Raw genomic sequence first — 25,268 nt, 5'->3', positions numbered from 1 at the left:
TGATGATAGCTAGAAACTTTGTGCTTTTTCTCAAATTAAAGCAGAAATGGTCAAGAAGCTGTCATCCATGTTAGTGTCCTAGTTTTGTGCCGCCCATGTTTAACAAAAGGCACAATCTTGCAACATAAAAAAAGCTGCGACCAGGACAACAGATGTGGGTTTGTCCAGATTCGGCTGGTGAAAATGCGGTACATTACCAGAAGCTGGCTGCATTGCTGGGTTAGGCAAGATCAACATGACAAGTCACATACTTGAGACTTAGCCAAAACATCATTTTTTAATAAAATAAGTTATATTAAATCTTTTAAATTAAAATAAATGGCCTCTAGGCTCAGAAACACTTGAACACATAAAAAGACAGCAAGGATACATTCTTTCTCCCCCTCCCCTTTCCCTAAAAAATACACCTTCAGCCTCCGATGCAAGACATGTAAGAACAAAACAGCTATGTGGTGGAGTGATCGCCCTTCTGCAAATGTTTGGGGATTTCTTGAGGAATGGCTTAAGCCGCATTTCCTTCACAGTGGTTCCTTTACAAAGAGGAGCTTCTAAGAGTCCAGGATGTCTTCCTCGTCACTCCAGTCAGGAGGTGCATCTGTGCCAAAGTAACGGTCTCCAAAATTTCCTAGAGGGCGGCAGGAGGCAGCTGTTAGGAAGCTATGAGAGAGACCTATGTGAAGGTAGGCAGTATTCTGAGCTGTGTCTACCCTATTCTAGGAGACGCCCACAGCGTTCCCCCCCCCCCACACACACACAATGCAAAGATCCTTCTGCCAGGCTTGTATTCTTGCATCTAATTTATGCCTTCAGTGGCATCTAACTGGTACAGCTTTTCCTGGATCAAATCACCTTCAGGATGTAAGGTGGCACTGGTAATGTGTTTGAATGCTTGGCCACAAATAAAACTGCCTGCATCTAGGGAAACAGCATATCCGGAAGAACACAGGACACATGCAGAAATTAACATTAAGAAACATTTAGCTGGGTCAATGAAAAAACAAACAAACTGCAAGCAACTTTGAGTCAGTAGGGAGCACCGCAGGTCAAGCAAGCTCAGCCTTCCCAGGGATCGGACACTAAGGATGCTCCCCTCTCGAGACACTACTGGGTGGGTACTCCTAAACCAGGTCACTCACCGATGCCCGGGATGATGCGGAAGAGGTCATTCACTTTCTTGTCCACAGCTGTCGTAATGATCTTTACCTGAGGGAAGGCGTAAGCCACAGAGTGGACGCCCATCTCAGCCATCAACAGGGACAGAAGGAAGATTTTATCCTCAGGGACATCATGGTCCTAAGAGAAACAAGGAGATTTCAGCACCTTGTTCAGTCCTGAATTTGCCTTCTGCTGCTGCTTCTTCTTAACCAGCTTTTATTTTAAAATAATCCCAAAGAGGGGCACAAAAATAATAAAGCACAATATTGACAATAAAACCAGGTAGAACAGAAACACATATGGTTTCAGGAGGCAGTCAGTTGTAATACTCATTTATTACACTATCTGTATTTCTGTCTTCACATAAATCTCTTGGTCATTCGTACAACAAATCCATAAGGCAGGCCAATATTACTGTCCACAAAGGATTGGACCAGGGGCTGTTAAACCTCTTTCAGCCCGAGGGCTGAATTCAATTTCAGAGAAGCTCTTGGGGGCCTCATTCTAATGGAGGGCAGGATCAAGGCAAAAGGGGTGGTGCCAAAATACCAGCATATTTTAGCTTAAAGCAAAAGGTTCAACACCCCTGGAGAGCAATGCTGGGCAGGACGGACAAATAACCTGTCCTGGTATAAAGCAGCTTCTTCTGTGTGGATTAGCCTCACCTCGGGTTATGCCTTTGTTATCTTTCCAGTGGAAACCCTTTCATATCCCTGCACATCTTTGCTTTAAGGGGGAAAACTTGGTGTCCTGCTTGTCCGTTCAAGCTAAGCCACTTTCCTTCGCTGCTAAGAACTGTGCCTTGGAAATCTTTCTCTTTTCTGAAGTCAAAAACCGTTACTCTTTTCTCTCCTTACCAGCAACACCCTCACAGCCATCATGGCTGCCGCTCCTGTAGAGACTGTACAGTCCATCAGGATCACGTGATCTTCACTGATGTCCTTCGGGAGCCTCAAGTAGTGCAGCTGGAGGAGGGTGCAGGAGGAAGAGAGGGTGTTCAGAACGACTACTGGGGAGGGAAATGCCCCCTCCGTACCTGCCCCACCCACTTTTTGCACAGTTACCCCAAGGAACCCACTTCCACCAAGAAAATGGAGGACCAAAAGTATAACGGAACCCAGGGATGGAAAATGGACCAAGCAACATTCATGGGTTCATTCAGTATCCACCAAACCATACTGGCTCTCCTGGATTTGGTTGGATCGGATATCGGGCTTTCCTGTACCCTCCCAGCTCGGGGCACTCTACCTCCGGCTCGCCTGTATAGCGGTTGGTCTGGATGAGGATGGTGCCAATTCGGACGTCCTTGCAGACGGCCCGCAGTGCAGGCTCCATGGTCTCCCCAGCCCTCAAAATGGACACGCCAGTAATCTGGAAGACAGAGCACAATCCGGCGTGCTCCAGATGTGTTGGACTACTAAATCTCCCATCATCCCTAACCAGCAAGCCAATACTCAGGGATTATGGGGGTTGTATTAAAAAAATAACTGGAGGGCACCAGGTTGGGGGAGGCTCCTATGACCTTTTGGCAGTACCCTTGGGCTTTCCTTTTTGCTAAGGTCCCAGGGCATGGTCTGAATAGAACAGAATAGTATAGTAGGGTTGGAAGGGGCCTGCAAGGCCATCGAGTCCAACCCCCTGCTCAGTGCAGGAATCCAAGTCAGAGCATCCCTGACAGGTGGCTGTCCAGCCTCGTCTTGAACGCCACCAGTGTGGGAGAGCCCACCACCTCCCTAGGGGATTGGTTCCATTGTCGTATTGCTCTAAAGCGTATTGTGTCTACGTATTGTGTCTGAAGGCACACGAGGCAGCCTCCTTGCTGAAGCTAAGCAGGACTGGGTCTGGTCAGTGCTTGGAGGGGAGACTACGTGGGAACCACATGTAGCCACCTTGAGTTCCATGAGGGAAGAAAGGGGGGATATAAATATAATAAAATGGATGAATGAATGTTCTGTAGAAACCAGGGCTGATTTTTCCATTTTGGGTGTGTGCAGGTTGAATTATCATAGAATAGTAGGGTTGGAAGGGGCCTGTAAGACCATCGAGTCCAAGCCCAGAATTTGGCATGACTAAAGACAATCCACTCAACCATTCACACCCTGCTCCTGATGTTTACTCCTTTTAGATGTAGCTGAATACGCAGATATATGTCAGAAAAGGGGGTGGGGTAGAAAGCCATTTAAAAGATGTATCCTTAAGAGACTGCTAGATAGAAAGATGTGCATAAATTCGGGGTGGGGGGGTGGCTTTGTCAGATCCCAATTTTCACTTCTAAAAATCTAGAAGTAGATTGTATTCCCTCTCTTATTATCTCCCGAAGAATCTGTGTTTACAGCTTTCTCCAGATATAGTTTGAAAGGCTTAACAGAGCCTTGGTGGTGATGGCTCCAAATCTCCAGAACGTTTTACCTACAGAGGCATGCCAGCGACCAGCCTACTGGCTTTTGAGAGACAAAGCAAAGCTTTCCTTTTTGTTTCATTTGTTTGTTTCCAACAGCAACTTGATTTTTTGGGACAGTTTTTGTGAGATTCCAATTTGTATGTGATATTTTGAATGTCCTCAGCAGGCAGCAGGTTTGAGATTACCATCTGATCTTCAAAAATGAGGTGGGAACTTAACAGTGCAAGGGGCCGCTCAGTTAAGACCACTGCACATGCGGTGTGCAGCAACAGTACAGATCCATGTTAAAATTTAGTACTGCTGTCCATGTTTTTCAATGGCCACCATAATGCGCGATTTCACACACTAAGACCGGTGAGATGCGCAATAGCGATTCTGGATCTGCTTTGCAAAAATGTGCACGTCTGTCCCAAATATGCCAGAGTCCTGTTGGCTCTGCTTCAGGGATCCTCTGTTGGCTGCACTTACTTGCTTCCCGCTGTATGTTTGACCTTCATAGTCCTGGCCTTGGGGAGTCTGTACTGTGCAGCTCTGGAACAAAAGAACACATCCTTGAATTAATATGGAATTTGGGCGGCGAGAGAGAGACAAAGGGATAGGGGTGTAGAGCAGCGAACTGTCAGAGAAGGGGGAAACCCCAAAGGCCTTGACCACGAGAGCATGGTGCACTGTGCTCTTGCAGCAGCCTTCTTCAACCTGATGCCATCCAGAGGTGTTGGACTACAACTCCCAGCATGCCCAGCATGGGGATGTTGGGAGTTGTAGTCCAACACTTCTGGAGACCACCAGGTTTGGGGAGGCTGTCTTACTGGATATGATCAGCCTTATATGGGTACACCGTGAAGGCATGGTCTCCCCATGGGATATGGGGAGAGGGGAAAAATGGCGCCTGCTATGAGAAGATCCATGAAGGATGCTTTCACCCTTTGAACTTTGCTCCCCACTTTGCTGATGGGGTTTGGCCTCCCTTTTGCCCCCCCCCGCCCCCCAAGTGCACAAAAACCAAGATGGACATTCTCCATAGAGAACTTCTGGCTCACACCGACATTCTACCCTTTTGGGGATACTCCCGCACGACCCAAATTGGGACTGTGTGATATCCCACCTGCTCCCAACTGATGGGAAATTGCAACAGGGATACTGACTTTAAAAGTCCAACAGAAATATCCCTAATATATAATTGGAGGGAGGGAGCAAAGGCCAGGATGGAAAGCACAGGGAAATGTCCACCCATTCTCAGTGGTCAGGGCTTTTGCACCCTCCATGTGCCACCCCAAAGCAGAATAAATTACACAAAAACAGACAACGCTGTGCAAAATTTCCAACAGCCATTTTGTTCTGCATTTCACTCGTCAAGTTATCCTAGTCAATCACGGATTACATACTGGATGGGATGACATGACAGAATATAGCCAATTAGATAGGACTGTTTGCTGACGTTACTAAGGGCAAACAAGGCCTATTCACAGCGAGGACAATGCTACTTATAGCAGCCACATGAGTGATCCTCGACGATAAAGGATCACAAAATGAACACATTTGCCACCCTCTCGCAACGATCCTCGGGAAAACCAACTAAAGAGGTGGGCCTCTTAGCTTGGAATGATACCTTGAACAACCTACCTGGAAAGGCAGAAAGGACAAGGCATGCTCAATCAGTAGACGCATCAGCCGTTTGGAGTAGAAGATAAACTCATCCCGGCTTGTCTCTTTGTCCCTAAAAGGGAAGCGAGGTGGGGGGGAAGCCGTGAGCTGGCTGGACGTCCTTGTGGAGGGCCTGCTCTGAAGTGTGGCTGACAGAAGAGAGGGTGGTGCTATGGCCCCAAAGAATAATCAGGGCTAGAGATAATGCCTCCCAAATGAGCCCCCATACCGGGGACTGAGCCTGGGACCTTCCGGATGCAAAGCATGTGCTCCACCACTGAGCTAGTCCCTCCCCAGTTGGGCTTAAGGTGGACTGGTTTTAATACTTTATGATAGAGGTGGGGGGCCGGTTTGAGGTGGGGGGCCTAATTGCTCCCCCCTAGGCTCACAGCCGCCATCGTCCCACCCAGGCTGCCTTTCCCCATACTGAGAGAGGGATGGCGTTCCATGCCTCTTCTCAACAGAGAAAGGGGCTCTCATCCTGGACCCAGCGGAGCCCCCAGCTTTGCATGGCGCCCCCATCGGGGAGGTGTGCACTGCGTGAGCGGGGTCAGCTGATGTCAGCAGCCCCCAGCTGCAGCACCAGCTGGAGCTTCTGCTGCGGCTGCTCCAGCCAGGGACTGGCTTTGCCTGCTCTGTGCCTTTCCCTGTTGGGAACGATGCAGAGGGAAAAGGCGGAGGCTTTAGCTGGAGACTGGCTTCCCCCAGTGGAGGCTGGTGGCTCCAATGTCAGTGGGGTGGCAAATCCATCCCGGGTTTCAGTCAGAACCAGTCAGAACTCTTAAGATTTTAGCCCAACCTTTGTCCTGAGGTGCTAGGTTTCTACATGCTCCCCTTTCTCAGTCTTATTTTCCTAAATCCAAGTCTTGGAGAGAAACGGAAGGAAAGGAAGAAAAGTTCTGTGGGAAGACTGAGGGAGTGAACTCACCGGATGATGGTGTGCATGCCTCTGACTTGCGGGCTGTTCTTCAACACACTGAGGGTCTTGGGGAGGGGGTGGCATTGGTGGGCAGAGGCCAGAGCTGCCCTGGGGACCAAGAGGAGATTAAAGCCACGTTAAAGGCTTGCTGGTGAAACGCCAAGCCCTTCCCACAGCCAACGAAGAGGAAGCACTCCCAAGATCCCATTGTTTTTCTCATCCGAACCAACCACACAGACTTTTGGCAGTGGACAAAACATTCCTTGGACAGACCCAATGGGGAGGAGAGCTCTTCTCCCCCCCACTCCTATGCCCAGGTTATTCCTAATGCAACCTCCTATGCCCAGGTTGTTCCTAATGCTAACCGGACCCATTTCTTATGGATGTCAAAAGGTCTATTCCTCCCCACCCGCGGAGGTTGCTTTTTTCAGTAATGAAAATCAACATGGGGGTGGAGATTTGGAGCAGAGGAAGCATTAGGGGAGGACGCAGGAGGTGCTTAACCCTTTCAACCAGCCAGTTTTCCCCACCTTAAATTATACCTCCCCACACCAGCTGCTTTTTGTCCCATGGGGCCCCAGATGCATGTTTGCTTACTATACACAAGTTGGGAACCTGTGGAGGAGGGGAGCAGTTGGGGTTTTGAACATGGAGTTGAAGAACAGCTGGCAGGGAAAGGATTAGGCACATCTCCGGCTTCTCCCATTAAAATGGCCTGAACTGGACGCGGCTCTCCTGTTGTAAAAAATGTGGCTGCTGTCAGAGCTTTATTAGCGTATAGCATATAGCCCCAAGCCAGTCTCCCCCAACCTGGGGCTCTCCAGAGGTGTTGAACTACAAATCCTATCATTCCCAGCCAGCAAAGCCAATAGCCAGGGATGGTGGGTTGTCCAAAACATCTGGAGGGCGCCAGGTTGTGAAACCCACCTCAAGTGGCTGGATTTTATTCAGTTGGGAACTGCCTACATTTAGGGTTCGGAAGGAATCCCTCCCGCCCCGGGCAAGATGGGCGATTGGCGGCAGCTCATAGTGGAGCTTCTCCTGTAGGACAGCCGGTAACCCTCAACAGCAATGTTTCCCAGCTTCTGACAGCTACGGAATTGCTCGCCCCACCCCTGAATTAAAAGTTGAGGCACATTTTCCTCGTAGCCCCCCCCCCAATTTACTTCTTTTAATCGTGCGGTCCTATGCATACTTACTCAGACATCACCCCTGCTGTCTTCAATGGGGCTTAATCCAGGTAAGTGTGTTTAGGATTGCAGCTGTAATGCGTAAAATTAAGAAGCGCCCCATCTGTGGAGGGAGACCGCTCCCTGGGTGTCTGGACGAGTGCTGTTTTGGCTATGCCTGCCAATTGGAAGGAGGCGTGTACACGCACACGCACATACAGCTGTGGCTCATGCAACCAGAGAAATGGCCACCTCTTTTGCTGGTGGGCAACTTCTGCTGCCTCTCTGTGAGAAGCGTGATGGGACAATCCCAACACACCTGAAATGGGGATCAACTAACCAGCCCACTTGGAAGGAGGCAAGCGCAAGATGGGCGCTCTAATCCTCCCAGGTGATCAGAATGGCATTGGGGGGAGCAGGGATGAATGTGCTAGCTCCGCCCCCTCAAGTTGGAGGCTGAATGTCTGCAGTGGGGATCCAGGTGTCTAAATCGCACACAGAGCCATGCAAGTAGATCATGCTCTCTGCCATAGACATTCCACTTGTGGAGGGCAGGGGTGGCAGTGATGGGGGCAAATTAGATCACCTGAATAGGGCCATGTGGAAGATTCAAGTGTTTGAAGTGGGCCACAGGGTTGCAACAGGTAGCCTCCCTTGGGTTCTTTAGGCTCATAGGAATGTAATTAATCCATTAATTAATTGAGTTAATTTCTTGCAGCTCGTCATTTGAGAACTGCCCATTGACAGGATGGGAAGCATGTGGCCCTCCAGATGTGTTTGGACTGCAACTCCCATCAGCCCTAGCCATCATAGGCAATAGTGAGGGATGATGGGAGTTGCAGTCCAACCACATCTGCTCCCCTGTCCTGGTCATGAAGATTTAGAAATAAGAACACAGTAGGGATGTACGAAAGTCATTTACCTTTTCGAAGGGTGACATTCGCAGTGGGGGGGAGGCGCCCCATCCCTCCCCCTGAAATTCTCCCTGGCCGGCTCCGCTCCGCAGCGACTCTGTGGAGCTGCTGGCCAGGGCCGCCTGCAGCTGGAGATCCAGGTGCTGGGCTGCACAGGGATGCAAACGGCGGCCGCTGTTGCCGCTGCCATTTGCGTCTCTCTATTTTTCCGTGATAGGCTACGTATAGATTTACGTAGCCTATCACGGCAAAAAAAAAGAAAAAAAGAACACAAATAGCGGCTATGGCGGCGGCCATTTGCATTCCCGTTTTTTGCCGTGATAGGCTACGTAAATATTTACGTAGCCTATTACAGCAAAAGACAGGGGTGCAAATGGCGGCCACTACACCATTTGCGCCCCTGTCTTTTGCCGTGATAGGCTACGTAAATATTTACATAGCCTATCACGGCAAAAAATGGGAATGCAAATGGCGGCGGCTAAGGTGGCCGCCATTTATGTTCCCTTTTTTTGCCGTGATAGGCTAAGTAAATATTTACGTAGCCTATCACGGCCTCCGCAGGGATGCAAATGGCGTCCCTGCATTAGTTGTGATAGGCTACGTAATTATTTACGTAGCCTATCACGGCTATAATGAAGAAGCGAATGCATTTGCAAAGTAGCGCGAACGGCAGCAGGTAAGTGCTCTGTTTTGCGTGCCTTTCGGGGGGGGGCTTCGTTCCGCCACCGATTTCGGGGGGCCGAATGCACTGGCATTCGGCCTCATCAAGATCCGTGGCGGAATTCTCTGACATCCCTAGAACACAGCAGCCCAAGGGATGGAGTTCTGTCTGCCGTGGTAGCTGGGGGGCAGAGTTGTTTGAGAAAAATGACAGCCAGACTCCTCGAGTCTGGGAACGTTGACGTTGAGCTGGAAAGTTTTGGGATGAGTCACATCTGGATGACAAATTGGTATGGCTTGTGGGGCTGCTGTCTGTTCAACTAGCAGGTTGGAGGAGGAGGGAGACTCTCGTTAGGGCACCTCTATTTGTTTGAAACAGAAACATGCAATTGTGCCAGGTCTTTCCATGTAGTTGGTTCGGATGGACAAAGAGCCTCAACAGACCCTTTCCACTTGCAAAAATCACACAAGCGAAGCTGAATCCAGGACAAGCAAAAGAGGAAGGTGAAAAAAGGAAACAATCAAAAGCAAGAGCCAATTAAGAGGATGTACACTTTGCCAGTCTGGTTTTGACAAGAGCATGCACGAAAACACACACATGAAATCACAAGCAAATCAAAATGAAGCGGATTCAGCCGGACTTGTGTGGAACTGCCCCACGGCTGCAATACTTGACAAGGAGCCACTTCCAGCCTTCAGAAGGTCTTCTATCATGGCCTTCCCAAACCTGGGTGCCCTTCCTGGCTGGGGATGATGGGAGTTGTAGTCCAACACATCTGGACAGCGCCCAGGTTGGTGAAGGCTGTTCTACCAGGTCTCTATTGCTGCCTCTCTCTCTCTCTGCGCATATCCCAGCCCTACCGATCACGAAGTCTGTTGGTAGCTTCCAAGAAACAGCTGCTATCACCTAATTCTCACAACCTACGGATGAGGCGTTAAACCTGTGTCTGGACTGTACCATTTTAGATGACAGGTGAGGCTCACATGACTGAATGCTCCTCAATACCCCCCCCCAACATTTCCCCCGTAGAAAACCAGCATATCATGGAAATGGCATGGTGCTTTCTTCTCAAGTTGTCTATATGGAGACACTTATTTGCTTCTTTATGAAGGTGTGAGCCCCTATCGGCCATCTGAAATGGCACAGTCCAGAAACAGGTTTGCCACCCCATCTACTGTTTGTCGGCACAAGGCCTATGTTGTTGCTCTTTTTAATAAGGCACATGTCCTTTTGCGCACAGTATTTTAAAGGGCCAACTGTGCAGATGTGGGGAAGCGTCAACAGGTCAGTCGTGGTGGGTCACAGAGGGGTCCTTGGGGGTTTGGGTCCCTAAATTAATTTTGCTTTCCTCTCTGGAGCACCACAAAAAAGCAACTGCGGGCCAAACTACACAGCACATTAAATGCATTTTTGGTTTTTCAGAAGTTTTTAAAGAGCAGCCATGGAGGACCTGGCTGGGGGGCGGGGGGGCAGCAGTCCACCCTGCTTCTTCACTCCCACCCCCACATATACTGTTGTCCCAATAAAAATCCTCCCAAGAAATTTGTCTCAGGAGAGAAGCTGCTATTGGACCCAACTGGGGCTTTCTTCTTTGAGCAAATAGCTGTTTGGGGGCCTGTGTGATTTTTCATGGGACCACCTCAGCAGGGTGAAAATGGTTTAAAGCCTCCTCTACCCGTGCCATAGCCCCGATCCAGATTGGGATCCCCCCCATAGCTGAACGTTTGTCTCTGTTTCTGTCTATCTAAAGACAGATACAAACATATGTGCAAAGACGTATTTAACATAATGTGTAATTCGGCCCCGAGCATTACTGCCTTGTAGCATGGCTCCTTTCTAGCCAGGGGTTGTTGGGGTTGGCGAAACACAAATGAGGAACCAAGCTGACAGATTCCTGGTTTCTCCATTGTTACTTTTATACCCGGTTCGTACATCTGAATCCTCTCACTTCGCATGGGCCTTTCCACCACGGTGGGATGGCGAAACAGCAAACTAACTGCTGGGGTTCCTGGCTTTCCCAAAATTCTTTGGAAGAGTGCAGCATGATAATTTGGCCATCATGGAATAGCAGGGACTGGTAGCTTGAATGCTACTTTACCCAAGGGGCTGTGGCAGTGGGGTTGCTTGGCCTGGGGGAAATTGTGAATGCACGAAGTGGGATGTAGACGCCGCCTTTTTTTTTTTTAAAGCGGGGGCGAGGGAGATTTATGTCTTTCCGTATCTCCCTATTCCATTTGCTACAGACAGAGAACATTACTCCCAAATAGGCTTGAAGTAACATGATGTAGCCGTTTCCATGTTTTGTTTAATAAGCACACCAGCCGTCCACAAGCTGGTGGCTTCTAGATGTTTTGGACTACACCACCCATGACTCTTGGTCATGCTGACTGGGGCCAATGGGAGCTATAGTTAAAAAACATCTGGAGGAAACCAGTGAGAGGGGCAGCTGAGCTACACAGCAGTGGGCATCTGTGCAGGGATACATTTGAGTGTGGCCATACAGCCAAATGCGACTCCCCAAAGGTACAGCGGTTCCTGTTCCAGCGGACCGGCCTCCCTTCCTCCCCCAGTCACCACGACTGCTTGCTATGGGCTTCCCAAAAAGCTCAGCCTTGGAACTTTGGCATATGTTAGTAGAAGCTTTCATCCTACAGCCACTCAAGAAAGCACGTGCAGTACGTTTTTTGGAGAAGAGACGGCCAACTGGCACCCATTCCTGGCCTGGATCCAGATCCCCAAATGGTTTTATCTGGCCCCTGGTTGCCCTTGGCAAACATTAATCGAGCCATAGGTTTCCCACCATTCCACTCAAAAAGGGAGAGAAATGTTTACAAGTTGGGAGAACCCTTCAGCGTTGCCTCTCTTCAAGTTTTGAATGCAAGGCCTCCGGCTATGGCCAGTGATACGCATCCAGTCACCATCAAGCTCTTTGCACTAGGCACCACCTGATCTCCCACAAGGGAGTGGAAATGTAAGAATGGACGAAAGGTGCAGCTGACCCAGTATCCTGTTTCCAGCGGCGATCAGCTGGATGCTGCTGGGAGGCCCCGCCCCCCCCAACATCAAATTTTCATTCCACTGAAGCTGGGCCATCAAGCATCACCTTTCAAGATAAAACGGAGCTGGGCAATATGTTACATTTCCCCGGGAAAGCAGCCACTTCCCTTGAGAGTTGTACTGGTTCAGAATTGCCCCTGCCAATCCTGGGGGGGGGGGGGACAAAGAGGAGGAGTCGGAGTCAATGACAGTCCTTTATCTCCCTTCTTTGTGGCTAATTATCCCTGCTCCTCCCCCTCCCAACTCCTAGAGAACGTTAGCCACTAAGAGAGCTAAGGAGAGAAAATGAACAGGCAAGGGAGGGGGGAGCTGGCAGTTCCTCCTTCATTGTCTGTGTGATTTCTATCCTTTATCTCCTGACAATTCAGAATTCGTTACTAGCAAAGATCTTATATCTCATACTCATACCACAGAACCGCAGAGCAAAAAAACACCTGTACATCTTTGTGCTAAAGGGACGGGGGGGGGGGGGGGTTGCTGACCACAACACAGACTCCTTCACATGCGGGCCTGGACTTCAGCAAAAGCTCACACAATTTAGTATTCAAACCAAACCCAAAAGTCAAAACAAATGGGACTGCGATAGGTTCCTCACATATCCCAGCGCAGCTTCCTCTGTGGGCCAGACGGGCAGAGTTGTTCAGGAATCAGGCAGGCAGGAAACAGACATGAACACCCATACACAGATAACCGGGGGGAAGGGGAGGGATAAAAAAAGGGGGTGAGAGCACTTAAATTAACAAAGGAAAATTGTTCTGGAGAACTATCCCAAAAGACAAGTGAAGTACAGAGGCTTTACCCGTTCCGCCACCTCCAATTACACTTTCATATCAGCTAGCTCTGTAGGCCATTTCAGGCATGAGAAGCCGCACAGAAGGGAAAACTCTGCCATGACCTTTCCCGTCACAGAGCCGCAGTTAAGGGAGAAGCGGCGTTTTGTGGAATTCTCCCTCCCATAGAGCTCCTCAAGGTAATCAGAGGCCTCTTGACAGGAATCTGGGCCTCTCAATTGCAGAGGCAAAAGAACACTGCATTTGGAGGAAGGCTGATCGAATAACCAAAGAGAACGCTTTTTAAAATGTAAACGGTGTGAACATTTGCATGAGCAGCCCAGAACCGTAGATATTTGTGTGTGTGTGTAAATAAATCTAACTCATTCTAAATAAAGTCATCCTTCATCGCCATGGCCAAAAGGACTTTGCCTTTCTTCTCTTTTGCCCCAGCATCTAACACAGGTACTCGAGGTTTCCTGTCACCCCACACTTTGCTGTCTTTGACCGGTAGTGGAAAATTCTGATAAGCAGCTTTGAGCGGTTTTTTTTTTCCATCTTTCCTTTCCTCTGTCTTTTTTTGAAGCCTCACATTTGGAAACCAATTTCGCTGCCCCTCCTTCTCAGCTTTCTTGCACAAGAACAAACGCTTCAAAAAGCTCAGAAAGAAAGAAGGTGACCGTCTTGAAAAAGGGACGGCAAAATGTCATCAGCTCCTTTCATTGCGTTTGCAAATCAAACAGGAAGCAGACAAGAGAGACAGAGAAGAGGAGCAAAAAGAAAAAGAAAAGACACACACACACACAGAAAAGGACGCAGCAAACACCAGCCAAGGCATTTCAAACGGGGACGGAGACTGCGTTGAGACGGCTCGACATTTTGAACAAGGGCTATTATGCTGGAGACGTCGCTTGAAAATGCATTGAAGTGATCAAGAACAGGAAAAGGAGGAGCTGTTCCACCTGGAAGGATCTATTTCTAGAACACGCCTTCCTCAACTTTTTAAAAAAGGCATCTCCAGACATACCGGGGGGGGGGGGGGTGGGCGGGCAAAAAAGTGCTCTCTATTATTCAATCAGTTCCAATTGTTTAAAAGTTTTCAAACCCCACTCTGATGTTCATCAGGCCCAACCAGGACCAGAAGTATCCCAGGCCCCTAAATTAATGGATAACTTGACATTAACTTGGCAAATGGACGGGCCCAGCCCATGGCAGTCAGCAGGAAGGGGCGCTGAACTGCCATCTTGTGTCTCCCCACAACTCCTGGTTCTTTTCCACCAGCTGGGCTCACTTCTGGTTCTGAAGCCTGGCAGGGGTGGGGGGGAATTAAAACTCCCGGGGGGGGGGCATGTGCAAGGGAAAATCATTGGACAATGGAGGACTAACCAGCCCTCTCTGCCAGCTTCCCTGCGGATGCCCCCCCCCGCCTCATGAGAGAAAAACGAGGTTGGGAACACTGTGTTTAGGGTGGCTATTTATGAATCACCAAAACAGCGGACATGCATCACCAGGAAAAAGGACAAAAGATGACAGCCTTGCATACGATTTGCATATGGCTAATTTAAACGTATAGATGCAAATTTAGAAATAATATAATTTAAATAGAAATACAGTCCATCTTCCCACAGGGTGGAAGACTGTGACCAGGTGACCTGTCTGCCTTGCTCAGTCTGTTGTTCAGGTGCTAACTGGATGGGCCACAGTTCTTAGGGGTCTGTCTTTAAACTGGACTTCGACAGGGCAGCCTTTCAAACAGAGACGATCCTCTGTAAAGAGGACACACGGCCACCCTAACTGTGTTTCCCTTGTATTGTCGAGCTCGACAGTGTGTTGCCCAGCTACATACAATGTTAAAGCAGAGAAATTAGGGCACAGTCTGAGCACAGAGCGGTCTGACGTTAAAGCATAGGAATTAGAGACACCATTTCATCAGCTCTGTGCCCGGTCAGTGGCATTAAGATAGACAGACAGACAGACAGATCCTGGGGAACAGGACTCAGAAATACTTTCCTATCCCTGAGCTTCAGTGCACAGCCAAACATAAAATAAAAAGGGCCCAAGATCATGAATGAATGAAGCATGTAAATGCCTCACTAGGCACTTGACAGTGCAATTCTGTGCACATTTCCTCAGAAGTAAGCCCCACTGTGATCAGCAGGGCTTACTCCATGGTAGGTTTTTCCAGACTGCAGCCTAAAAGGATGGTTGAAAGGATTTTCATGGGGGCAGCTCCAGTCGTCCTGCCTGCCCTCCCAGCCCGTTTTGAATTTCCCCATTGCTGGGAGACAGACAAAACCTGTGACTTCACCACATAAGGGCAAAAACAGGATAGAAAATTTGGCTTTCTGAGAATTTCAGCTTTGATTTGTTAAAAAAAATTAAGTGCAAGGAGTTGGTTTAGCAGCCCCCGTTGTTAAAAATGCCTTGGGTCTTGCAGACAAAAAGGACTGAGAGAGAGAAAGACAGAAAGAGAGAGTTAGAAACCCTTACCTGACGCTGAGTTCACGCTGCAGCAGCAACACAAAGGACACCGTGCAACCAGTATTAAAACAGTGGAAACACCAGCGGGGCGTTAAGAGACAAAAGGGGAAATAAAACAACAACAAAAGAAAACAGGAATATGTTTCCCGAATTCGTAGCACTTGCAGCAGTTAGCATCTTAGTATTATTATTGTTTTAAAGCACCTGGACTCCAGGCTTTGCTCATTGCAGCTCTCGGGGCTGGAGGCAGCGTTGTGAGGCAGCCACGGCTAACCGATCGATTTCCCAAATTCCGCCAGGTCTGGTGGGCCTCTCCCTCGCATCATTACACGCCCGTGTGTCTTTTTATCAGGTTTAGAATTTGGCTTGAGTGTCAACATAATTGCACACAACCTGGATGGCATTCCCTTTTGCTCTCTCCCATGCAGGGGACCCGATCCAGACTGACATCACCCTTTTTTCCTGAAGCTGTTATTTGCCCTTTCTGCTGGGTTTCTGGAGGTGTGTATGTGTGATTTTCATTGGGACGATAGCACTGGAGGAAACGGTTAAGCCCACTCTCCTCCTCCACCCCCACGACCCAATCTTAATCAGAGTCCCCCATGGCTGCTCATTAATTACACCTCCCCCTGCAATTAGGGACAGGTGAGAATTTAGTTTCAGTTCACTTTTGATAAGAATTTACCAAAATGCACAAATTTCTTCATGTTCGGGAGGGAAAGAACTTGAGATTTAAAAAAACACACACAAATGCAGGAGAAACCAAAATTCCCAAATTTGACCATCCAGGCAGAGGGCTTTGGGAGTGCTTTGCTCTTAAAAGTCTGGATCTGAATTTCTGTGTATTCATCCATGATTGAGGTGCTGAATCAGGGTTGCCACCTCTTATTTCTAGCAGGCTCCTCCGCTTCAATAGCAGCATGGCAGTCAGGTACAACATGGTCCTGTCCATGCTGGGAATACCTGTGCCTATTGAATTTGGCTGGTGCAGATGCGTGAGAATTTCAATTTAGTTCATTTTTTGTAAGAATGACAAGATCTGCAATTTTCTTCAAATTTGGGATGGAAAGAACTGGAAGATTTTAAACATGCAGATGCAGGAGAAAATGAAATGGGCAGATTTGGCCATCCCTAATCTGAACACGTATTCATGCTCAACCCATGTATATGGCTTCTGCTAGGGAAGGACTGTAGCTCAGTGGTAGAGCCCCTGCTTTCCAGGAAGAAAGTCCCAGGTTCGATCCCCAGCATCTCCAGGTAGGGCTGGGAAGAACTCCTGCCTGAAACCCTTGGATAGCTGCTGCTGGTCAGTGTCAACAATACAGAGCTTGATGGATCAAGAGTCATCGTAAGCTTCCTATGATCTACGGCATTCCTGTGGAACGTTAGAGGAGATGGCATTCTCGGCCAAAAGGTTTCTACATTTCTCTGAACTTTTGATCAAACTGATGTGATAACATTCTCCACCTCTCTGAAGTTCAGTGGGGTTGGCACTTGTCACAGATGACAAACCCTGTCGTATTTTTGCCTTTCTAACCTCATGCAAGTTCCACAGAGGGTTACAATGTAATTCAGGGATTACCCCAGGAACTGCACTTCCCATCAGCCTGTTTTCTCTTGTGAGGTTGCACTGCAAGAGTTTTAAAATGTGGAGGGAAGAGAGCAAATATGATACACCTGAAAACAAAGGGACAGGAGCAGTGTCAACAGCAATTTAGCATTCATGCCCATACTGGGGATGTATACCATACATACATGGTATACGAATGATGTACACCAGCTTTCCCCCACCTGGCACCTTCCATATGTATTGTACTACAAGTACCATCACCATCCAGTCAGCATGGCTGGTGGCTGTGGATGATGGAAGTTGTAGTCCAACACATCTGGAGGCCTCTTGGTTGGGGAAGGCTGGTGAATGACGTAAAGCGTGAGTGACCAACCATGTTCATTTTTGCTTGTCCTGCACCCATAAGACCAGCTGATGCACCAGTCACCAAATAAACCCATGTGAATGTCAGTCTGTTTGCAATTCATCAGCCAACTCAGTCTGCGGAAATGCACACAAACATGATTTCCAAAGAAGAAAAGCATTGCTGCCTTTATGATTTACAACAGCCTCCCTGAAACCTGGTGCCCTCCAGCTGTGCTGGACTACAATTCCCAGCATCTCCATGGCTGGCTGGGAGACGAGGGGAGTTGTAGTCCAACACAGCTGGAGGGCACCAGGTTGGGGGAGGCTGTTTTAAGAGGATGCAAAGATGTGGCACAGGAGAGCTACTCCTTCGGTGTATAAGAGCATAAGGTCCCAGGGCAAGGTATGAAGGCACATGAGGCAGCCACCGTGCTGCAGCTAAGCAGGTCTGGGCCTGGTCAGTGCTTGGAGGGGAGACCCCCTGGGAACCACATGTAGCCACCCTGAATTCCACAATGGAAGGAAGGGGGGATATAAAGGTAATAAATACATAAATAAAATAAGAGAAGGGCAAATGGATGCCTCTTCAAAGATGGTGCACTGCCACTCCTGGTTTTGGTAAGTACCTTTGTTAAAAATAACCACTAAAAAACCCTTCTGCCCAATTCATTGGGTGCCCCCTTTTATGTCGACCAACAGTTTTTTTAGCCACTCAAGCAAATCGATTTGTGTGCCAGGAGTTGATCATGTGCTGCATCCCACCTTCACCGTTAGCTGACCTACAGAGCAGCATGCTGAGCAAAAGGCAGGGCAAGCAAGCAGATTAAAAAACAAAACAAAACAGGAGGAAAAAAATAAGCACCAAAAAATATCCTAAACTAACAACCGGATGTGAACTTGGAACGGAGGGCCCCTGCGGTTAGTTTGTGAGTTCTGGAGACCACTTAGGGCACAATCCTATGGATGTTTAGACAAAAAAAAAGTCCTACAGATGGCTGGCTGGGGAATGTTAGGAGTTGTAGGACTTTCTTCTAGGAGTTGTAGGACTTGAAGAGAGACTGAAAGAACTTCTCAATGTTTAGCCTTGAGAAAAGAAGACCTAGGGGAGATAGGATAGCGCTCTTCAAGGAAGGCTGTCACAGACAGGAAGGCCAGGATCTCTTTTCCATCGTCCCAGAATGCAGGACACGGAATAATGGGCTCAAGTTCCAGGAAGCCAGATTCCGGCTGAACATCAGGAAGAGCTTCCTGACTGTTAGAGCAATACGACAATGGAACCAACTACCTAGGGAGGTGGTGGGCTCTCCCACACTGGAAGCATTCAAGACGAGGCTGGACAGCCACCTGTCAGGGATGCTCTGACTTGGATTCCTGCATTGAGCAGGGGGTTGGACTCGATGGTCTTGCAGGCCCCTTCCAACCCTACTATTCTAAGATTCTATGACTTTCTTCTGTGTAAACTTTCATAGGATTGTGCCTTTAGGCAGCTTTAGCCTCCTTCCAGCAGTTTGGGGGCCGTCCGGGCCTTCTCAAGCCCCTGCAATGCCCTCGGCAAAAAATCCGCTTTGTGCTCACATATGGCACTGCAGCTCAGAGGGGCAAAGAGGCAGTTGTGTCCCTTTCCTCATTAGCTTTCTCCACTGCTGCTCCTTTCCTTGCTTCCTGAATGAATGGGGTGACAAGAAGGGGCTGGTCTCCCCCTGCACCAGCCTGCCCTACACATAACCCTGCGCTCTCAACCGTCTGAGCAGAGTGAGTGCAAATTCACTCCTCCCCAAGGGGTTCCCGTGCTCCTACCCTCTGTTGCGTTGGCCCGGCCCTGGGCAGGTGGACCTGGAGCCAATTCACACCACTGCTATCATGCACAGTATTTAGAACTGAGCACATGGCAGCTTCTGACTTACGGCAACTAAGGGCTAAGCTGCACGTTAAGTTGAATCCAATACGTAGCGTGCAGCTGATCCTTACCATTTCGTTTACCTTAGCGTAAGCACGCGGGGCCCCAACCCAGATCGGGGCCCAAGCACGTGGGTAGGGGAAGTTTAAATCTCCCCACCCAGCCAAATCTTCTCCCTGCAAAATTCACCCCCTCCACTACTGCAGGGGCTTGAAACAGAGGGGAAAGCCCTCCAAACTGAAGGTTTTCCTTCTTCTTTTAGTCCTTGCGATGGTGGGGGGGGGGGGAGATGAATTTTGAGGGGAAGAGTGGCTGGGTGGGAAGGGTTAAGCCTGGATGGCTGGACAGCCATTGGTCTGGGATGCTTCAGCTTGGATTGCTGCACTGAGCAGGGGGTTGGACTTGATGATCTTATATTCCACCCCTACTATTCTATGATTCTATGATCCCCTACCCACGTGTGGTGGTCCAGTTTTTAACACAGCACATAGTTTAGTCCTACATTGCATGAGTTGGCTGCCATTCATCAAACCAGACAGCCAGCGTGCAAACCAGTAACACACATGGTGGTGCTTTCTGAACAGATTCTGTGCCTGGAAGGAGCTTCAACAAGCGCTCACCAGAGGGGCCACACGATCCTGTCTTAAATGGTCGCCACGTGGTCAGTCCTGCCGAGCAGTACCGCACACTGGTTAGAGTAGCCTCCCTCAACCCGATGCCCTCCAGATATTTTGGGCTTCAACTCCCAGAAGCCCCAGCCAACATGGCCAATGCTCAGGGATGCTGGGAGTTGTAATCTAAAATATCTGGAGGGCACTGGGGTTGGGGAAGGCTGGATCAGAGTTGGAGGAGGCTGGAGGAGGCTGGTGTTCAAGTCCCCCACAGCTGTGGAGCTCCCTGGGAGACCCTGGGCCAGCACAGTAAGCCTACTTCACAGGGTTGTTGTGAAGGTAAGATGGATAGGTGGGGGAGGGGGAAATCATGTATTCTGCCCTGAGATCCTTGGAGGAAAGGCAGGATAAAGGTGTAATAAATAAAATAATTCGGCCCTGAAACAGAGGTAGACCATTCAGTTGGAGTAAGCAGGTAAAATGGAAGTTGGTCTACATACTATGTAAAGTAAGATGGTAGACGTCTGGACTGCACCATTTCAGCCTTTCGGGAGGGGAGCATATTTTTGGGTGCTCCACCATGCAAAAAATTCCTTGCATGAAGTAAACTAGCACATCAGGGCAGGGCTGCACAGAGGGTTGGTGGGGCCTGGGGAGATACGATGTTGGGGCCCCCGCTGCTGCCCCTACAAGGACCCCATGCATGCGAGGGGCTCTGGTGAGCAAAGCAGCAAAGCCAGGGCAGGAGCCAAGAATAAGTGCAGGGAATGGAGGGGCTTACTTTGTGAGGGAGGGCTGGGGAAATGGCCACCATTGCCTGCCCCCTGCCCCCAGCCCTGAATGAGGGATGGAGCTGCGTTAAACCTCTCTCTCTCGCTCCTCAATATGCTTGTTTACTACATGCAGGGAACCTTTCACACTGGGAGCACTAAAAGGTATGTGTCTCGCGCCTGTCCCCCGCTCCCAGTCTGATCAGTGGAGGCTGGAAGCTGCGATGTCCGTGGGGGGTGAATCTGCTGTGGGTTTTGGTCCGAACCTGAAAGGAGCTCTCCAAGGGGCTTGGCAGTCAGAACTCTTCCCAGTCAGAACTCTGAAGGAGCTCTCCAAGGATTCACTGTCCCCCGGACAGCGCGGCCACCAGCCTCCGCTGCACTGGGTTCCAGCAGTGTGGGAGAGGGAGGAAAACGTTGCCCTCTCCACTTTCCCACCCATGCAGCTCCCAGCAGTTGGCCCCCAAGGGGATGTGGCCCCCGGGAGGAACAAGGAGCCTCCCCCCCACCCCGTCCTGGCTTCGCTGGGGCGCTGGGCTGAGCCTCCTTCCTTACTGGAAAGAGAGAGAGAACGAGAGAAAATCTACAAGCCAGAAGGGGACTGGCCAGGAGTCCAGCAGCTTGAGAGAGGCGCTCCAGGCAAGGAGAGCGATTTATTGCACTGTGACTCAGGTGAAACTTGGTCTCTCTTACACCTTTTGTATTCCTGCCTGGGGGGTTGCCCAAGGCCATTCAAACCCGGCTCCCCTTGGCTAGACAAACTGGGAAGTGTCGGTTGAGCCCCAGGGTCGGATCCTGAATCCCTTTCAGCAAAGGGTAGGGTGCTTTGGAACAAGGCTGAACTGCTCTGGAAGGGGACCTGGCTGGTTTCACATCCCAGCGTTCAGTATGCCAGCACAACTCACTTCGCCTCGGGACACGAATGCTGGGAAACTGTGCGGGACTGCCCCAGGTCCTGCCCCGGTGGCATGCCCAAGGCATGGGCTGCCCCAACCCCCGAGGTAGCCCTTACCTCTTCCAGCTGGCTGTGGACGTGCTGGACGATCAGGTCAATGGCTACCGTGTTCCCACTGCCTAAAACCGCACAGAGAGAGAGAGAGAGAATGGGCACAGCCGACAGCAACAAGTAAGGACCAGAAAGGACCACTAGAGGGAGCCAGCACTCAGGCAGTGAGTAGGCAAATGGAAACGGCGCACGGATCGCAATCCACAAGGAGGATTTGTTTCAGTTTGCAAATCACTCGAAAACGCCCGTTCACAGCCCTGAATGCAAACGGGTGTGCATGTGCTCTGAAAATATTCACAAATCTCTTAACTTGCATTCATGCTTGCAAAATGCGCACTTTTTAAAAATATGCGCACTTTTAAAAATACACACAGTAAGAAAGGCACTCTTTTAAAAATGCACAATATAAAAAAAGCATTTTCACACTTTAGTCAATGGGGAAAAAGGAAGCACCTCTGAAAAATGCACCTACCAAAAACATGTCGCAAAGAAGAAGAAGAGCGAAGCCAAATGAAATTCAGAGAATTCCGTCAACCTCAAGCATCCATGTTTCTCCTATGCCTAAGCACAGATGCAAAACTAAAAATTGCTTCAGCTTTCTAGGGCTGCCAGCTTTTTATATATGAATATATTTATGCTACTCTATTTTGAGAGTAGCTTGGGTTTTTTTGTACCAGTTGAATTTCTGCATGTTACCCAGCTGTTAAATGCAAAGAACTCTGCCAGGAGTAAAAGAGGTTTTCCTAGCCCTTTCTTCTGAGTAGGACTAATCTGTTCATCTAAACAGAGTAAAATGAACAAATTTAAAATGAACAGGAAACCTTGCAGGGAAGTTGTTTTTTAAAAAAGTGACCAGCCAACAAAAAATTGGCTCGCCCAACCTTCAAGTCACACGGCAGACTGGAGAGCTTTATCAATGGTTTTAAGACACAACAGTAAAATAGAATGAATGAAAGAATAAATAATAAAATACATAAAAGTAGAGTCCCATGTACAGCTGCAGTATACCTCCAGGTACCAGCTGCGAGCAATGAACAGGGGGAACCTCCAGCTTCACACCTGGCCCGTGTGCACTCTGAGGCATTTGCGCTGGATGGGGTTGGGCTCAGAATGCCGGCGCTCTCGGTGGACTTTGGTCTGCCCCAGCAAGGGAATTCTTAGGCCAGCTGGAGCAGTGGATCTTGCAAACTACTCATATTCCACCCCAGGATGGGGCGATCTGTCCGGCTGGGCCGGGGTGCCTACCTCGCGGGACGACGATGTCGGCCACACGCATGGTGGGCTGGATGTACTGGTCGAAGGCCGGCTTGACGAACTTGTTGTACTGCTTGATGACCCCGTCGATGTCCCTGCCGCGCTCGCTGATGTCCCTGCGCAGCCGCCGAACCAGCCGGATGTCGGAGTCGGTGTCGACAAATATCTTCATGTCTAGAAGCTGGAAGGGGAAACGATATGGAACGGTTAGAGTGGAATGTTAATTTTAAAAAACTGGGTGCTGACAGGACCAGGGCTCCTTGGAAGTACAGGAAGCAGAGGGGCTGGTTCTCACTGACGTGGCCCACCCAAATTTGGACATTCCTTCCACATCCAAAAGCAAATGCTCCTAATCCAGACTTCTCTCCCTGACAAGCTAGTTTTCTAAGCGCAGGGACAGGCTAGTTTTCTAAGCACAGGGAAATGTTTGTATGGAGGAATACCAAATAATGTTTGCCTCCACTTGCATCTTGAAGTGGTTATGTGCAAACACAGGTTGACCACCTCGGTGAGAAATAAGCCTCACCAGCAAGCTGGTAAAGAGTGAGAATTGACTCAAGTTTGTCCTGGCCAAACCCCCGCATGTGCCGAACAAAAGTGGGGCAGCGGCGGCGTACCAGGTGTCCTGTTTTGCAGGTGGCATGTTCAGCGACAAAGAGGAAGCACATCTAGCAACTGGGAAGCTCAGATGCCCTGATGCAACCATGGAGCTCCGCATGTAGCAGAGGGATGGGGACCTAGGAGGAGGAAGCTCAAAAGCCTCCCGGCTTCGGCGCTTTGTGTTTGAAACAGGAGTAGTGCAAAGGTCCCATGTTGCAGATGCTCTTCCGCTGGGAATGTCCCAGCTGGCCACTGGAGCGCAGCGTTGCCTCACTTTAAGCTGGAACTGCAGCGTTTGGGTCTCCATTTCTAAATAGAATCCAGGCCCAACTTACCCCTTTTAGAAGCCTTTAGGGGCAGGACTAGGCAACCCGGCGTGCCCCACCAGTTTTGGGGGGACTACAGCTCCGATAATCCCCAACTGTTGGCCATGCTGGCTGAGGCTGATGGGAACTGTAGTCCAAAAGGCCTGGAGGGTGACTGGTTGCCTAGCCCTGCTCCCCCAGGCAAGTGGCAGGAGCCTTCCCGCTAACAGCGCGCCCCTTCATCTCTGTGCAAGAGACAGCCCGCTCCCAGAGCCACTGCTTCACACGGAATGCAGCGATCGCAATTGCCTCGGCTCTGTTGGTGTTAATTGCCTTGACTATGTTGCTCTGCAGCAAACACATAATGGGCGAAGGGGGCATCCAGCTGGGATGATGGGAACTGTAGTCCAGCATAAATAGAGGGCAGCAGATTGCTGCTGAAAAGATTGTGGCAAGCAGGATGGCTGCAAGAAGTGTCAAGCAGTTCTGCAATGCAATGCATAAGAGTGTGGCGGGGAGAAATTCAGGCCCGGGACCCAAATCTGGCCCTCCAAGGTTTCCCAGATGGCCATGCCCACTCCCCCTTCCCCCCAACCAATGACCATTTAGTAGTCTCCTCTGTACTTTCAGTGTCTATGCCGTTGATTTGCCAAGGATTTTCCTGGCGGGGATGTTCCTGGCAGGAATGCCTCCGACAGGGATTGGGTGAGCTGCCCCCAAATGTCATAGAGGGATAGGGCAGGGCAGAGAGTCTCGGACTGCCCTTGGTCGAGGGGAAAACGAGATGTTACAGAGGTACGACCCATCTGTCCAAAGTAGCAGTGCTGGAGGGGAATTTCTCCAGTGCTTTAATGGCCATTGTCTGTCGTCTGATCATTTTCGCTTGACTGACTGGGTCAATTGGGCTGCATTAATAGAAGCATAGCTTCCAAATCCCGGGAAGTACTAGTTTGTTTGTTTATTTCATTTCTATACCACCCAATAGCCGAAGCTCTATTTAGTATTTAGTAGAAAATACTAGTTCCCCTCTACTCAGCACTGGTTAGGCCTCATCTGGAGTAGTGTGTCCAGTTCTGGGCACCACATTTTAAGAAGGATGCAGACAAACTGGAGAGGGGTCAGAGGAGGGCAACAAAGATGATCAGGGGACTGGAAGCAGAGCCCTATGAGGAGAGACTGAGGAAACTGGGCATGTTGAGCCTTGAGAAACGATGACTGAGGGGAGATAGGATAGTGCTCTTCAAGTACTTGAAAGGTTATCACAGAGAGGAAGGCCAGGACCTCTTCTTGATCATCCCAGAGTGCAGGACACAGAATAATCTAGCTCATGTTCCAGGAAGCCAGATTCCGGCTGAACATCGGGAAAAACTTCCTGACTGTTACAGCAATACGACAATGGAACCGATTACCTGGGGAGGTGGTGGGCTCTCCCACACCGGAGGCATTCAAGACAAGGCTGGACAGCCATCTGTCAGGGATGCTTTGACTTGGATTCCTGCACTGAGCAGGGGGTTGGACTCGATGGCCTTATAGGCCCCTTCCAACCCTACTACTCTATGATTCTGAACTGTACTTCCTTTCTATTGTTTTTATTTTATAAAATGGTTAGCCCAAGGCAGGACACCTTTGGATGGGAAGGGCTGGGGATAAATTTATAAAATAAATGTAAGTGAAGTAGAGATCAGTGGGGTTGCTTGGAAGGAGGGGAGCTAACCCCCCCCCCACCTCCTGTGCTCAGG

General features: G+C 49.5%; 1 protein-coding gene across 5 annotated transcripts in view; it reads right to left on the bottom strand.

Annotated features, from left to right (window-relative positions):
• Positions 1-258: 258 nt before the first annotated feature.
• UCKL1 (uridine-cytidine kinase 1 like 1) overlaps positions 259-25,268 on the bottom strand; it is a 53,393-nt gene continuing 28,383 nt past the window's right edge. For 3 of the 5 annotated variants that reach the window (XM_084854412.1, XM_084854414.1, XM_084854416.1), the window contains exons 6-15: positions 22,616-22,805; positions 21,377-21,438; positions 12,516-12,535; positions 6,129-6,227; positions 5,180-5,273; positions 4,025-4,087; positions 2,404-2,526; positions 2,013-2,120; positions 1,137-1,293; positions 259-625 (exon numbers count right to left, since the gene is read on the bottom strand). In XM_084854412.1, coding sequence (XP_084710538.1) covers positions 549-625; positions 1,137-1,293; positions 2,013-2,120; positions 2,404-2,526; positions 4,025-4,087; positions 5,180-5,273; positions 6,129-6,227; positions 12,516-12,535; positions 21,377-21,438; positions 22,616-22,805 — 993 coding nt within the window. In that variant the 3' untranslated portion in view covers positions 259-548. Of the gene's footprint in view, positions 626-1,136; positions 1,294-2,012; positions 2,121-2,403; positions 2,527-4,024; positions 4,088-5,179; positions 5,274-6,128; positions 6,228-12,515; positions 12,536-15,180; positions 15,198-21,376; positions 21,439-22,615; positions 22,806-25,268 lie in introns of all 5 variants that reach the window. The other 2 variants (XM_084854415.1, XM_084854413.1) reach the window with 1 other exon arrangement.

Source organism: Heloderma suspectum, chromosome 4 (genome assembly GCF_057233095.1).
Source record: "Heloderma suspectum isolate Gila_16-S chromosome 4, 16-S_ref, whole genome shotgun sequence".
Classification (NCBI taxonomy): domain Eukaryota; kingdom Metazoa; phylum Chordata; class Lepidosauria; order Squamata; family Helodermatidae; genus Heloderma; species Heloderma suspectum.
Note: the sequence above shows the minus strand (reverse complement) of the source record. Positions and strands in the feature narration are given on the sequence as shown.